Source organism: Saccopteryx bilineata, chromosome X (genome assembly GCF_036850765.1).
Source record: "Saccopteryx bilineata isolate mSacBil1 chromosome X, mSacBil1_pri_phased_curated, whole genome shotgun sequence".
Lineage (NCBI taxonomy): Eukaryota > Metazoa > Chordata > Mammalia > Chiroptera > Emballonuridae > Saccopteryx > Saccopteryx bilineata.
In genome coordinates this window covers 69178341-69194224 of record NC_089502.1, presented here as the reverse complement: position 1 = coordinate 69194224, position 15884 = coordinate 69178341, and the positions used below count along the sequence as shown (strand labels likewise).

At 37.8% G+C, this 15884-nt stretch overlaps 1 protein-coding gene across 1 annotated transcript in view; it reads right to left on the bottom strand.

Annotated features, from left to right (window-relative positions):
* The window catches only part of LOC136317589 (fibronectin type III domain containing protein 3C1-like), an 81412-nt gene that overhangs the window by 59718 nt on the left and 5810 nt on the right, over positions 1 to 15884 (bottom strand). The window contains exons 3-5 of the mRNA XM_066250423.1: positions 2018 to 2134; positions 406 to 528; positions 17 to 92 (exon numbers count right to left, since the gene is read on the bottom strand). Of these exons, the coding sequence (XP_066106520.1) occupies positions 17 to 92; positions 406 to 528; positions 2018 to 2098 (280 nt within the window). The 5' untranslated portion in view covers positions 2099 to 2134. The remainder of the gene's footprint in view (positions 1 to 16; positions 93 to 405; positions 529 to 2017; positions 2135 to 15884) is intronic.

The window sequence follows — 15884 nt, the reverse complement described above, 5'->3', positions numbered from 1 at the left end:
TTATACTTTCACTGACCTTGAATATTCTGAATGTTCCCATCATCAGACTTGATGGTGAGAGTCTCCCCAGCATTAACTTGCACCAACACAATCTGGAAAGAAATCATTCTTTGATGTATACTTTCCTGTTTTTTAATTTATAAAAATCTTTATTTTTCTTTTGATAAATATTCAGACTCAGTAATTATTGAGAACTTTAAATGCTCATGGAGAAGACTACAATTGGGTTAATGGGCCCATAGGAGAAATTCAAAGTAAGAACAGGTCTTCCCCACCCATGTAAAACTTATGTAGTAAGTTCATAAAAAATGGGTACATTGAGATGGAAAGACCAAGTCCCCTCCCCAAAATAAACCCTGCAAAATATGAAAAGAGAAAACATCTTCCGATAAAATTCATACATACTTGTTGTATCCAGTATTGAGGACAATGATTCCATCTGGTATATCTTTTGGGATGAGTCATTATTTGTGAACAATTAGTTGTATACTGTGTTCCATTAGTGGTGTTCAGATGATAACTTCCCATCTAGTAAAAAAAAATAATTTTAATTTAAATAAGGTCATTAAAAAAAATCTCAGTGCCTTTTGACATGATGGAAAAAATATATAAGCAGGAAGTAATATTTGCTCATTTTTAAACTCCAAAGAAAAGTTAAGTGATCTTTTTACATACATATGTAAATAAGATTTCTCCCCCCCGCCCCAAGTGAGAAGCAGGGTCTGGAGAGGCAGAGAGACAGACTCCCACATATGCCCGACTGGGATCCACAGGACATGCCCACCAGGGGGCGATGCTTGGTCCCTCTGGGTTGTTGCTTTGCTGCAATCGGACCCATTCTAGCACCTGAGGTGGAGGCCATGAAGCCATCCTCAAGCACCCGGGCCAACTTTGCTCCAGTGAAGCCTTGGTTGCAGGATGGGAAGAGAGAGATAGAGGAAAAGGAGAGGAGGAAGGGTGGAGAAGCAGATGGGCGCCTCTCCTGTGTGCCTGGCTGGGTATTGAACCTGGGAATTGAACCCGGGACTTCCACACGGCAGGCTGATGCTCTACTGCTGAGCCAACCAGCCAGGGCCAATAAAGACTTCTTGAATAGGTTATTTTAAATGAGTAAATGCTAAATCTAAACTATACCCTCTTTTTCTTTCTGGATACCAATCCTATAGGTAGAAGTCATTGTTGCTTAAAACCATACTTTTAAATATTGGATAGTTGAACTCGCAGCTATGAGTATAAGGAAACTTTAGTATGCATTAAAGTTATATTTTTAAACCATTCATTAGAAGAAACTGTGGATAGTATAAACTTTAAGACACGACACTGGCCCCGGCCGGTTGGCTCAGCGGTAGGGCGTCGGCCTGGCGTGCAGGGGACCTGGGTTTGAATCCCGGCCAGGGCACATAGGAGAAGCGCCCATTTGCTTCTCCACCCCCCTTCCTTCCTCTCTGTCTCTCTCTTCCCCTCCCGCAGCCGAGGCTCCATTGGAGCAAAGATGGCCCGGGCGCTGGGGATGGCTCCTTGGCCTCTGCCCCAGGCGCTAGAGTGGCTCTGGTCTCAACCCAGCGAAGCCCGTAGGGGCAGAGCATCGCCCCCTGATGGGCAGAGCGTAGCCCCTGGTGGGCGTGCCGGGTGGATCCCGGTCGGGCGCATGCGGGAGTCTGTCTGTCTCTCCCCGTTTCCAGCTTCAGAAGAAAAAAAAATACAAAAAAAAAAAAAAAAAAGAGACACGACAGTAAGGCTTTTAAGCCAATCAAAGGAGGCTGAAAAAGCAGCTAAATCAACACAAAAAAACCTTAGGCCAGGTTTTATGTGGCCTAAGCTAGAGTGTTAAATATCTCTCAAACAATTTTAAAAGGATTATAAGAAACATAAATCAATGTTGGTGAAAAAGCTAAAAACTTCCAACTAAATGACCAATCATAAAATGTCACATACTTTTTCAGAGAAAAGCTAATACTAAATTTAAGAAGAAAAAAAAAAGACCAGTTATGATAAACAAAAGTAAAGTTATTCTTACCTGATACATGGGATTGCCATTGATAACTGGAGCTAAAGGAGGTCTTCCATTAAGAGTAAATGCAAGCCCATATTCCGTCATATTTAAAAATATTGGCTTTCACAACAAGTGATGTTTCTAAGAAGAAAGTCAAATCTTAGATTAATCCAATGAAGTCAAAGTAGTGACAAAACCTGATGTATTACTCCTAAGAAAAACCATCTTAAGTAATATTTCTCTTTAGAAATGTTCAATTATTTTTTATTTAATTGTTTATATAGATTCTAGGGTCACCCCCTTTCTCCTATTCCCCTCAACACTCCCCTAACCCCCTTCTCCAGTACCCTCCCCCCTTCCCTTCAGGTTTATCCCATCCTATCATCCCCTTTCCCTCTGTCCTCTTTTCCTCTCACTCATTTGAGGAATCCAAGGAATAATGAGAACTGAGGAACAGAATTGAGATAGAGGAGGGATCAAAGGGACCAGAGGAATAGAAGAACACAGAAATGTTCAATTAACTGAAAATTTTCATGGCAACAGTTCAATAATAATTGTTGACTGTCATAAATAAAAGAATATAAAATTTGGAGTCAACAGTTTTGACTTGTTCACTATTCATGAAGACAAAGATAGCTCCATTTCACAGTGTAAAAATGGTTTAGTTAAAAAAATGGTTTAAACACGTCATTGATCATTTGATCCACTCAGATCAAGTTCAATTAATTTCCAATCTATGATGTTACCTTGTTTAGAAGGCTGTAAGAATTAACTAGATACTTTTAAAAATTATAGGAACATAGGTATTTACCTTAACCCTTTCAGGTACTAAAACTAAATATTTTAAACATTGAACCCAAAGCTTCAAATCCAAACTCTTAAACTTAAAATACTTTCTAGGTTCATTTTTTTTTATTTATTCATTTTTAGAGAGGAGAGAGAGAGGGCAAGAAAGAGACAGAGAGGGAGAGAGAGACACAGAGAGAGAGAAGGTGGGAGGAGCTGGAAGCATCAACTCCCATATGTGCCTTGACCAGGCAAGCCCAGGGTTTTGAACCAGTGACCTCAGCATTTCCAGGTCAATGCTTTATCCACTGCGCCACCACAGGTCAGGCAATACTTTCTAGGTTCAAATACTTCATGTGTAGATAGTGTATTAGTCCAGATACTTGATTCCATAAATACTTACATAAAAGTCAGAATGGAAAATATGTTTGTTTGTTTTTAAGATGGAGGAAAGGATACTTAAAAAGGATCTTCAGGCCTGACCTGTGGTGGCGTAGTGGATAAAACGTCGACCTGAAAATGCTGAGGTCGCTGTTTCGAAACCCTGGGCTTGTCTGGTCAAGGCACATATGGGAGTTGATGCTTCCAGCTCCTCCCTCCTTCTCTCTCTCTGTCTCTCCTCTCTCTCTCTCCTTCTGTCTCTCCCTTTCCTCTCTAAAATGAATAAATTAAAAATTTTTTTTTAAAAAGGAGCTTCATGGAGGTAGGTAAGCCCTCCAAATTCAGTGTACAGCTATGGTTCCACATCTCCTTGGTAATGCCGATGCAGAGGAATGTTAGTATGTCAAAATTCTAGTCATCAATTACTTCATTTCCTTACCAAGTTTTGGATGCAGTCTGAAGAGACTTTTTACTTATGAATATAACTTTTCATAAGTGAAAGACTTAATACTTTTGAAAAGAAAACTGTTGAGAGTTATAAAGAAGTATGGAGTGTGTCTAGCAGGAAAATACATATGTTGTCTTAAGGTAGGGATATAGGAAATAGCTGAAAATGTAATGTTTTTAAATATCTGATCAACAGTGAAAAGTGCTTTGGCTAAGTTATTAAATTTCTCTTTTATCACCACAAAATTTGTTTATTCATTGCAAAAGTCATTGCTGTGTAGCTCATTCTAACAACTGGATTGATCAAGATTTAAAACAACCTGCAATGACATTTGAAAAGTAGAGACTTGATCCCTTGGTTAATTTACTGCCAATAATTGGTGCACATAGTATGTCAAATTATTAAGTTACTGCCTCACCTCTTTATCTTTTCTTTTTCTTTCTTTTCCTTTTTTTTTGGTGGTGGATAATTTAGTTTATTAATTGGACTTTGCCAAATGTTCTGTACATTTCTGTATGAATTAAATGCTGACAAAGAATTGACAAAAATTCACAATGATTTAAAACGGATGGATTTGCCAGATAAAGATCTAATTGACCCAGCAATCCCTCTACTGGGTATATACCCCAAAACCTCAGAATCATTGATACGTAAAGACACATGTAGCCCCATGTTGATAGCAGCACTGTTCACAGTGGCCAAGACATGGAAACAACCAAAAAGCCCTTCAATAGAAGATTGGATAAAGAAGATGTGGCACATATACACTATGGAATACTACTCAGCCATAAGAAATGATGACATTAGATCATTTATAGCAAAATGGTGGGATCTTGATAACATTATACGGAGTGAAATAAGTAAATCAGAAAAAAACAAGAACTACATGATTCCATACATTGGTGGAACATAAAAACGAGACTAAGAGACATGGACAAGAGTGTGGTGGTTACCAGGGGTGGGGGGAGGGAGGATGCAGGAGGGAGGGAGGGAGAGATTTAGGGGGAGGGGGAGGGGCACAGAGAAAACTAGATAGAGGGTGACAGAGGACAATCTGACTCTGGGCGAGGGGTATGCAACATAATTTAATGAGAAGATAATCTAGACATGTTTTCTTTGAATATATGTACCCTGAATTATTAATGTCATCCCATTAACATTAATAAAAATTTATTAAAAAAAAAGTGATAAAATTACTGCATGCAAATGATGACTTACACCTCCAATTTTTAAAGCATCCAATATAAAAATTGGTGTCACCTTTCCTTTAAATTTTCTAACTTTGTTGTTCATTCTGTATCTTTTCTATAACTGTACACCAACTTAGAACTAGAATTAATTTAATCATTCATTCAATCATGGGTGATAGTCATACATCAGCACTTAAGTAGACAGCTTGAGGTAGATAACTCCCCTAAGTAAAAATTGAGAAGGGTGTTTTAATTGTTTTGAATGATGTTAGATTTCATTGGTATTAGATTCTCTAAAATATAAATGTTAAAAAAATTCCTATCTGTTGTCTGACCTGTAGTGGCACATTAGATAAAGTATTGACCTGGAATGCTGAGGTTGCCAGTTCGAAACTCTGGGTTTGCTGGTCAAAACACATATAAGAAGCAGCTATGAGTTGATATTTCTGGCTCCTCCCCCCTTCTCTCTGCATCCCCTATCCCTAAAATCAATAAATAAGATGTTTTTTAAAAAAATTCTTATCTGTTAACAATCAATGTTATGGACAATTAAGTGCTCCATATAGAGACATTTTACTATTTCAATTTTGCAGTTTAAATGGTTCCTATTAAAAATTACCTCTACTATATAAGGACTCAAATTTCCTTTTAGCACTTGGAAAACTTCTTGTTCTTGCCCCTTATATTTTGGCCATCACTTCTATTATTTTAAAGTTAAATGCTAAATTCATGTTTAGATCTTTAATTTCTATTAATGATATGACCAATTATTTATATAAGAAAACAGCAACTTAAGAGTAAGAATAGCATCACAGTTACAATTACTTTTTCACAAAGATACATTTATCCTTTTCAGTATATGCAAAAAGTTGAATAATCAAAATGCAGAAACTATGGAACTTAGTAACGTGTATAGAGATACTGGTATAATTACAAGAAAAAGTAGAGTAAAGGCAACATATAATTTTTTTATTTAGAAACTAATTTAATATCTTTAAGTACAGCTTTCATTAATTACATTAATGATAAATAACTACATAATGAAAGTCAAATTTTATTTATTTTACTTGAATTATTAGTGTGATAATTGGTTAATAAAGTTATATAGATTTTGGCCCTGGTTGGTTAGCTCAGCAGTAGAGCATTGGCCCAGCTTATGGAGGTCCTGGGTTCGATTCCCAGCCAGGGCACACAGAAGAAGCACCCATCTGTTTCTCCACCGTTCCTCCTGTCCTTTCTCTCTGTCTCTCTCTTTCCCTCCTGCAGCCAAGGCTCCATTGGAGCAAAGTTTGCCGAGGCATTGAGGATGGCTCCATGTCCTCTGCCTCAGGCACTAGAATGCCTCAATGGGGTAACGCCTCAGATGGGCAGAGCATCACCCCCTGGCAGGCATGCCCTATAGATCCTGGTCTAGCACATGCGGGAGTCTGACTGCCTTCCCCTGCTTCTCACTTTGGAAAAATACAAAAAGGAACGAAAAATTATATAGATTTTAAGGAGACAATTTTTTCAAATTTTATTATCTATTTTAGGTGTAGAGCTTAATGGTTAGACAATCATACACTTTACATAGTGTTTCCCTCAATATTTTCATTACCCTAACTGGTTTCATACAGAGTTATCACAATATTAATCCTCTGGTTTCTCTTCAGATCGTATAAATCTTTCGCCTTTATTTCCCCACAATATTATTGATATATTCCCTATGCTTTACTTCCTTGTGACTATTTTGTAGCTACAGTTTGTGCTTCTTAATTCCTTCACCTCTTCCATCCAGTACCCCAACCCCCTCCACTGTGGTAACTACCATTTCTCCTTTTGTATTTGAGTCTGTTTTAATTTTATTTGTTCATTTATTTTATTCTTTAGATTCCACATACAAGTGAAATCATATGGTGTTTGTCTTTTTTTTTTTATCTGACTTATATCAACTTAACATAATACCCTCTACATCCACCCTTGTTGTCACAAATGGCCAAATTTCATTTTTAAGGTTAGGTAATTTTCTATTGTATATATGTATCAAAGTTTATTTATCTACTCATCTATTGATAAATACTTGTGTTGCTTCTACAACTTAGCTATTGCAAAGAACACTGCAGTGAATATAGGGGTGCATATAAGGACAATTTAACAAAGGCTTAGTTGCCAAGGATTTTTTTCAGTGTAGAGAATTTCTAGGGTTACTTTAAATATCTCTCCTCAATAAAATATATTTTGTTTATTTATTTATTTATATTTTATTTATTGATTTTTAAAGAGAGAGGAAAAAGAGAGATAAAGAAGGAGAGAGAAAGAGGAGGGAAAAACAGGAAGCATCAACTCATAGTAGTTGCTTTCTGTATGTGCCTTGACCAAGCAAGCCCAGGGTTTTGAACTGGTGACCTCAGTGTTCTCAGTCAACACTTTATCCACTGCATCACCACAGGTCAGGCCGAAATCTATTTTTTAATCTCATTAATTAGGTCAATAAACTACTCTACCAGGTGAAGTATCTTTATCAATGCAGCTTTAATAATTGTGCTTTTGAGGCTCTTGAAATAAATCTCTTGATAAAATCCTACTGAAGCTTCCATTTTGCTGTTCTATTTTCTTAACAAATTTACCATTACTTTTCTGCTACTTTGCACTGATGCTGGATTATAAATGTAATGTTTTAACATGAAATAGCTCTAATAAAAGAACATACTATGTAAAGAAAAGTAAAATGTTGAGTGGCATTGCTAGTGAAACACAAGCCAAACCAGCAATGGTGCAGTGGGTAGAGCACTGGACTGGGACACAGAAGACCCAGGTTCAAAACTCAGAAGTCACTGGCTTTAGTGCATGCTCACCAGTTTGGGCATTGGGTTGCTGGCTTGAGCAAGGAGTCACTGGTTTTGCTGTAGCCCTCAGGTCAAGGCACAAATGAGAAAGCAATCAATGAACAACTGAGGTGCCACAACAAAGAATTTATGCTTCTCATCTCTCCCTTCCTGTCTGTCTGTCCCTATCTGTCTTTCTGACTGTCTCTGGCACCAGAAAAACAAAACAAAACAAAGAAAAAAAAACAAGTGAAACACAAATCTTCAAATCCTCAAATTTTGTCTTAATAAACTATGCATATGAACAAACAAAAATCATTAACTTCAGTTGAAACAAGGAATTATAGAACACAAAAAAAACAATAGCTTCCTTAGGAGAAGAAAAAAATCTTATGAAGCCAGGAAGGAAAGTGATAAAATATATATTCATGCTTCTTAATAGCTTTGATGTTTTCATTTCAAGCTGAGACTAATTTTGTAAGTACCTTCCTGGTTCCATATATACATAGAGAATGCTACAGTTAAGAAGTGCTCATGCCCTATTTCATGTTTCAATATAGGGTTTTTGTGACTCACTGCATAAAGCCCAAGCTAAATTATATGACTATGTAGAAGTAACACTAAAAGCAAGTGTATCATTAGGGCAAGGACTACAAGGATGTACCCTGCTTTATTAATTGTTATAGAGTATATTTAATTTAATTATTGGTCAAGTGTCAATATTAAAATTTATCATATAGTAAGAAAATGGACATATTTAAATAATTACTTTGACATCTAATTATATAGATGCCAAAGTTAAACTGTACTCTTCAAAACCCTATTAAGTACATTTAAAAAATTTTTAAATTGAATTTATTGGGGTGACATTGGTCAATAAGATTATATAAGTTCCCAATGTCACCCCAATAAATTCAATAAAAAAGAAAAAAGAATTAAAAATATTATATAGGTTTCAAAGTATACATTTCTATAATACATGGTCTGTATATTGCATTATGTGCCCACCACCCAAAGTCAAATCTCCTTCCATCACCATATATTTGATTGTCCTTTATCCTTTACTATTTTCTATGCCACTTCCCTCTGGTAACCATCATACTGTTGTCTGTGTCTATGAGTTTTTGTTTGTCCATTTGTTGCTTTCAGTTTTATATCCCACATGAGTAAAATCATATAGTTTTTAACTTTTTCTGAGTGACTTATTTCGCTTAGCATGATACTTTCAAGATCCAACTATGTTATAGCAAATGGCAGCATTTTATCTGTTCTTATGGCTGAGTAGTATTCCATTGTATATATGCACCACATACTTTTTTTTATCTTATCATCTATCAAAGGGCACTTTAATTGTTTCCATGTCTTGGCCACCGTGAATAATGTTTCAGTAAACACAGGGATGCATATATCTTTATGAATAAATGTTTTCAAAAATTTGGGGTAGATACCCAGAAGAGGGATTTTTGGATCATATGGCAACTCTATTAATTTTTTGAGGAACCTCCATCAAACAACTCAATATCAAACAATAAACAATCCAATTAAAAAATGGGCAGAGGACCTAAACAGACACTTTTCCCAAGAAGATATACAAATATCCAACAGATATATTTATTTGAGCCAAACTGTTGACAATTGCTGGGAAGCAATGTCTCAAGGGATTAAGAAAGTTCTCCAGAAAATGGCGATTTCACCACTTATTTTAATACATAGGAACCAAAGGTAGAGATGGAAAGATGTAAGGAAGTTACATGAAATAGACTGCTGACAGACTAGGGAAGCAGGAGAAAGCAAAGTGTGGGGGGAATCTCTGGAATTGGATAAAAAGTAAAAATGTGTATACTGAAACTTCTTTTAAATAGGCAGGAATAAGATAGTTAATAGTTAATTAAAATGACACTATATAATGAGGAGGTTTGTTGGTTCCTGCTGTGGTGGGATGTCTGCTCTGGGGGGGGGGCTAGAAAAGATTACCTGTATGTTATCAGGTATGTTATTATAGATGCAAAAGACAACAGACAAGCTGGATTAAAGTAATTATTTACCTCTGTTAAAGAAAAATAACTCCCTAAGACTTGTCTACCCATGGTGAACTGCTTTTAGTTAGAAAGTTTTAGTTTCAGAGCATCCTGTTGTGGTTACTTAGGTCCCTGAATCTATAAGGCCTCCATGCAGGCCTCCCCTGAGCTCCTCAGGGTCAGCATGTGGTCCCTTTTTCATCCACAACACAATGGAATATAATTCATTCATAAAAACAAAGGAAATCTGTCATTTGTGAAAATGGATGAACCATGTGGGCATTATGCTAAGTGAAGTAACTCAGACAAGAGAAAGCCAAATACCATATAATTTCACTTATTTGTGTAATCTAAAAAAGCCAAATTCATAGGAACTGCAGAGTAGATTGGTGGTTTCCAGGTACTGAGGAGGTATGGAAACTGGGGAAATGTTAGTCAAAGGGTATAAACTTCCAGCTATAAGATGAGTAAGTTCTGATTAGATCCAAGATGATTATAGAGTAGATGAATGGTTCCACTCGCTTCCTCCCAGGACCAAACTGAAATTATAACTAAATTAAAAACAATTATCCTGAAAAATCAACTCAAGACAGAATGAAAAGAAATCTTATAAGCAAGGATTCATAGAAGAATCCAGTTCAAGACTGTATTTTCCAAGATAGCTGCAGAGTAGGTGAATGCTATACTCACTTAACGTGCTCCTGACTGCAAACCTGATTCATAGCTAAAACATCATGCATTCAACTGGAATAATAAACTCAATGATAGCTGAACTGAGAAATTACAATCAAGGATTTATAGAATAAACCACATATAGACTGGTAAGGAAGACAAAGGCATGGAAAAGGCTCACCCCTGCAACCCACATGCAGTTGCTGACTAGATAGAAGGATATGGGGTCCACAAAGCTTATTCCCCCCAGGAGAGTGGGAGGTTTCAAACCCATGCAAAAATTCACAACCCAGAACATGAGAGATGGGAAGAAGAGCTCATATAGCATCTGAAGGTGAAAATCAGAGTCCCAGACCCTACCTTCCCAGTTACCAGCACTCTTATTGTCGCAGCCAGTGGAGTGCACATCCTGTTCCTGACTGCCAGCAGGGCCGCTCTGCTGTGTTCAGTCCTAGCAGTGTTCGTTGCAATGCCCTTTTACCGGCGAAGCTTTGGGAAGAGACTCAGAAAGTGACTAAACTGTGAGATCCGCAAAAGAGAATCAGCCTCCCCCACCCCAATTACACAGCTGTCTCTAGAGAAACTTTTGTCTGAGAACCAGATGGGCAAGAACAGGGGTGTATGGAGTTGTTGTGGGAACACACCTCTTACCTCCCAGGTGAGCACAGTGCCTGCTATCCTAGAGAAGGGAAGAGGTTTCAGCTCTCCTATAGGTTGGCAGGCACCATCCCCATGGGGGAAAGTTGAAGGAGCCTTAGAAAAAGAATGCAGCATGCGAGGAGAGCAGAGATCCCTGCAGAGCCAGAACTTTCTATGCCTTCTGTGCCCATCATCCTGGGGAAGCTTTGAACCCAGAGTCAGACAAACAGAAGCTGTAGAGTGTGGGAGTATTGTTGGGAAGTGCACGGAATGCTGAGAAAACACAAAGCTGCACAGAGAGCCAGTACTTCTAAGCTTGTCACCCCAAGGAAACTTTGGTCTGAGAGCCACATGGGCACGTGCAGGGGTGTGTGGAAGCTTCATAGTGGGGGTGTTGACTCTTGCCACCCCTGTGAGCTCAACCTAAGCTACTCTGGGAAGGCAGAGAAGTGCCTCCTCCCTTTTTACAGAATTGCAGGCAAAACCCCAAGGGGAAACTGTATGGATTAGCCCTGCCAAGCCCTGCATATCCTGCCTCACTGAGCTCAGTTCCACAAGGGGAAGCATGAGAGGCTTAGAGCATAGATATTCAAAGTGTGAGTTCCTTAGAGCTTAGTGTTGAGACAGGATGAAGGACTTAACTACCTTCTGGGGGCTGGGCCGTATTCAACCCCAGTGAAAGACTCTCTCAATCTTCCTCCCTGAGACCAGTGGCTCCTCAGCTCAAAGAACTTCTGCAGAAAGGACTATCAGCCAACACAAATTGAACGAACTGCTCATACCTTGAGGGAGAAATAAAATCATAGTATTTAACAGTGGCTGAATGATTAGGCTTTAGAGTAGAGGCCACTTTTCCTGCCTCAAGTCCTGACCAAGATAGCCCCCCAAAGTAGGGTATCCCACTAACACTGTCCTCACGACTTCAGTTGCCCTACTCTCCAAAGTTTGCAAACTGTGAAGCTGTTGGTAGAGTAAGGCCAGTCTGAGTCCACTCTACAATTTTTCTACTGAAGGCTCTGTGGAAAGACTAAGCAGCCACAGGAGAGGTAGAGCAGCTGAAAAGTGGAAACAAATCTTAAAGATTTTGAGCTTTTTAACAGAATTGCTGTCATCTCTGAGAAAGCGAAAGACAAGCCTTATAAAAAGGTTGGCCCCTCCCACACATACCCAGGCACAGAAAATGTAGACACAAACAGTGAACACAAATGGTAGCTCCAGATAGGTAGCCCATGCTCGTTACAAACAATGTCTGACATCAATCCGTAACCAAACCCTGCCCAAGAGAACCCAGAACCAACACAACCAGTGGTGGGTTGCACAGTGCACAAGTGCTAGAATTAGTCACCCAAGCAGCACACCTGAAGGAGGAGTCTAGTGGGACTAGACCATGTTGATAATAACTATGCCCCAGGGAACAGCTATAACACAGTGTTTTACAGAGAATGATCAAGACTGACCCTTAGAGCTAGCCAGCCTGAAGGGTTAACTCCACCTTGTTGAAAAAGCCAACATCAAGACCCACACACAACAGGAGGTTGTACATAACCCACAAGAAACATTCCTAGAGCCAAGAGCTCAGGTAGTCAGGTTTGTACCACTGAGCCCAAAAGGACACTTTCCTCATAAAGACATCACAACAAATTTGCGAGTCATAGAAGATTGACCTAATACATGGGGATAAAATGGGGAGACAAATATGCCCCAAAATGAAAGAACAAGAGAAACCCTCAGAAAATAATTAAATAAAATAAAAGCTACCATAACTCCAGATGCAGAGTTTAAAATAAGTTATAAAGATGCTCAAGGACCACAGGGGAAGAATGGATGATTTCAGTGAGAACTTAAAGAGATAGAAAGCATTAATAAGGATATAGAAATCATAAAAAAGAACCAGTCAGAAATAAAGAATACCATATCTGAAATGAAGAATATAAGAAATCAACAGCAGGTTAGATGAAACTTAGGTTGGAATTAGTGAAGATAGCAGTAAGCACTCAAGTAGAGCATCCAAAAGAAAAGAGAATTTTAAAAAATAAGGAAATTCTAAGAGACCTCTGAGACAATATCAAGTGTAACAACTTCTACATCATAGGAGTATTGAAGGAAAAGAGAGTAAGCAAGGGATAGAGAATCTGTTTTTAGAAATAATGGCTGAAAAGTTCCCTAACTTAATAAAAGAAAAAGTCACACAAGTTCAGAAAGCACAGAAATTCCCAATGAAGATGAAGACCCACATACATCTTTAAAATGCCAAATATTAAAGACAAAGAGAGAATCTTAAAAGCTACAAGGGAGACAGTTAGTTACCTAAAAGGGTGCTCCCACAAGGCAGTCAGCTGATTCTCAACAGAAGCACTTCAGGACAGAAGGGATTGAAAGAAAATATTCAAAGTGATGAAAAGCAAGGATCTACAACCAAGACTACTCTATCCCTTCAAGGCTATCATGTAAAATTAAAGGTGAAATAAATACCTTCCCAGAAAAAAACCTAAAAGAGTTTATTACCATCAAACGAGTATTGTTAGAAATGTTAAAGGGCTTCCTTTAAGAAGAAAAGAAAAGAAATAGAAAGGATCATAAGTAAAGAGAATAAAATGGCAATAAATAAGTACCCACTAATTACCATAAATGTAAATGGATTAAATGCTCCAATCAAAAGACATAGGGTAGCTTAATGGATAAACATAATCAATGTATATGCTGTCTACAAGAGACCTACCTCAGAACAAAGGATACACACAGACTGAAAGTGGAGGAATGGAAACAAATATACTATGCAAATGGAAATGAAAAAGAAAAGCTGGGGTAGCAATAAGCAAAAAGACTTACTTTATTGATTTTAGAGAGAGAGGAGGGGTGTAGGAACAGGAAGCACCAACTCATAGTAGCTGCTTCTTGTATGTGCTTTAACCAGGAAAGCCTAGGGTTTGAACCAGCAACTTCAGCATTTCAGGTTGAGGCTTTATCCATTGTGCCACCACAGGTCAAGCTGAGGTAGCAGTATTCTTTATCAGACAAAATAAACTTCAAAACAAAGGCCATAACAAGAGACAAAGAAGGTCACTACATAATACTAAAGAGATGGATCCAACAAGAGGATATAACCCTTGTAAACATATATGCACCCAACAGAAGAGCACCTAAATATATAAATAAAATCATGGTGGACATTAAGGGAAAGTTCAACATCAACATAGTCATAGTAAAGGATTTTAACACCACACATCAGTGTGTGTGGTGTTAAATAGATAAACAATGGGTAGATCTTTCAGACAAAAAATGAACAAGCAACAGTGACCTTAATGACACACTTGGTTGGATGGATTTAATTGATATTTACAAAACATTTCATCCTAAAGCAGCAACACATATATTCTTCTTAAGTAAACATGGAACATTCTCAAATATAGACAACATGTTAGGACACAAAATAAGTCTTAATAAATTCAAGAAGATTGAAATCACATTAACCATTTTCTCTGACCAAATGGTATGAAACTAGATATCAATTACAATAAAAACCTGAAAAGCAGCCTGACCTGTGGTGGCGCAGTGGATAAAGCGTCGACCTGGAAATGCTGAGGTCCCCAGTTCAAAACCCTGGGCTTGCCTGGTCAAGGCACATATGGGAGTTGATACTTCCAGCTCCCCCCCTTCTCTCTCTCTGTCTCTCCTCTCTCTCTCTTTCTCTCTCCCTCTCCTCTCTAAAATGAATTTAAAATATATATTTTAAAAAAACCCTGAAAATCAGTCCAACACATGGAGGGGCTAAATAACATATTATTAAACAATAAATGTGTTAACAATGAGAAAAGGAAGAAATCAAAAGTTACCTGGAAACAAATGAAAATGAACATACAACAATCCCAAATCTATGGGCCACAGCAAAAGCAGTCCTGGGGGGGAAGTGCATAGCCTTACAAGCATACCTGAAGAAGCTAGAAAAGTATGAAATAAACAATCTAACCCTGCCTTAAAAAAAGTAGAAAAAGAACAACAAATAAAGTCCACAGGTCGAAGCAAGGAAATAATAAAGATAAGAGTGGGAATAAATGACATAGAGACTTAAAAAACAATACATAAGATCAATAAAATCAAGAGCTGGTTCTTTGAAAAGTTAAACAAGATTAACGGACCTTTAACCAAATTCATCAAGAAAAATAGGGACAGGATCCAAATAAATAAAATTAGAAATGAAAAAGTAACAACTGATACCACAGAAATACTAAGGACCCTAAGAAAATACTATGAAGAACTATATGCCAAAATATTGGACAATCTGGGTGAAAGGATAAATTCCTAGAAACATGCAATCTTCCAAAGCTGAATCAGAAAACCTGAATAGACTGATTACCACTAATAAAACTGAAGCAGCAAACAAAAAAATCCCAGCAAACATAAGTCCTGAATCAATGGCTTCATGGGTAATTTTTAAAAAATTTTATTTAATTCACTTTAGAGAGGAGAGAGAGATAGAGAGAAGGTGGGAGGAGCTGGAAGCATCAACTCCTATATGTGCCTTGACCAGGCAAGCCCAGGGTTTCGAACTGGCGACCTCAGTGTTCCAGGTCAACACTTTATCCACTGCGCCACCACAGGTCAGGCATTACTATACATTCAAAGAAGAACTAATACCTATTCTTTTCCAACTATTAAAAAAAAAAGTCAAGAGAAGAGAGGACTTCCAAACTCTTTTTATGAGGCCAGCATTATCCAAATTCCAAAACTAGATAAAGACACTACAAAGAAAGGAAGTTATAGAACAATATCCCTGATAATCTTAGATGCTAAAATCCTCAACAAAATATTAGCAAATCAGAGGCAGCAATACATTAAGAAGATCATACACCACGATCAAGTGGGACTTATTCTGGGGATGCAAGGTTGGTACAATATTCACAAACCAATAAATGTGATACATCATCACATAAACAAAATGAAAGCTAAAGGTCA